Consider the following 670-nt stretch of genomic DNA (forward strand, 5'->3'; position numbering starts at 1 on the left):
GGGGGGGGGGCACTTCTGTCATCTTTTTTATTGGTGCCTTTGACTCCCATTGGGGAGATTTCTCCTCACTTCCTGTTCTTCGTGTCACCGGGACAGGAAGTGAGACAAAATACCCCCGTGGGTTAGACCTGCGAGTCATACATTCGGGGTCCCTCTTACCCAGGACAGGATGGAGAAGAAGCTGAAGGCGATGGCGGCTCTCGCGTTGTCATGGCCGGTTAACATTTTCGATGTGTCCGTTGCAGCCCACTGATTGGCCAGGAAGCAGAAACCGACAAACCACAGGAAGCCCCACAGACCTGGGGAGGGGAGAGAGCGGGGGTCAGGTCTAGCACAGTGGAAATAGAGGAGCAGCATGGAGGATGTAAGGTCTAGCACAGTGTACATAGAGGAGCAGCATGGAGGATGTAAGGTGTAGCACAGTGTACATAGAGGAGCAGCATGGAGGATGTAAGGTGTAGCAACATGGAGGATGTAAGGTGTAGCACAGTGTACATGGGGGGCAGCATTGAGGATGTAAGGTGTTAGCACATGGAACATGGGGAGCAGCATGGAGGATGTAAGGTCTAGCACAGTGTACATAGGGGGGCAGCATGGAGGATGTAAGGTGTAGCACAGTGTACATAGATGAGCAGCATGGAGGATGTAAGGTGTAGCACAGTGTACATAG

At 52.7% G+C, this 670-nt stretch overlaps 1 protein-coding gene across 1 annotated transcript in view; it reads right to left on the reverse strand.

Moving 5' to 3' along the window:
- Positions 1-299, reverse strand: part of SYNGR2 (synaptogyrin 2) — a gene marked incomplete at its 5' end in the record, with an annotated part of 5,151 nt that extends 4,852 nt beyond the window's left edge. The window contains one exon of the mRNA XM_018572835.1: positions 160-299. Coding sequence (XP_018428337.1) covers positions 160-299 — 140 coding nt within the window. The remainder of the gene's footprint in view (positions 1-159) is intronic.
- Between the last annotated feature and the right edge of the window lie 371 nt (positions 300-670).

This window comes from Nanorana parkeri, unplaced genomic scaffold (genome assembly GCF_000935625.1).
Source record: "Nanorana parkeri isolate BGI_ZX_2015 unplaced genomic scaffold, ASM93562v1 scaffold2145, whole genome shotgun sequence".
Classification (NCBI taxonomy): Eukaryota; Metazoa; Chordata; class Amphibia; order Anura; family Dicroglossidae; genus Nanorana; species Nanorana parkeri.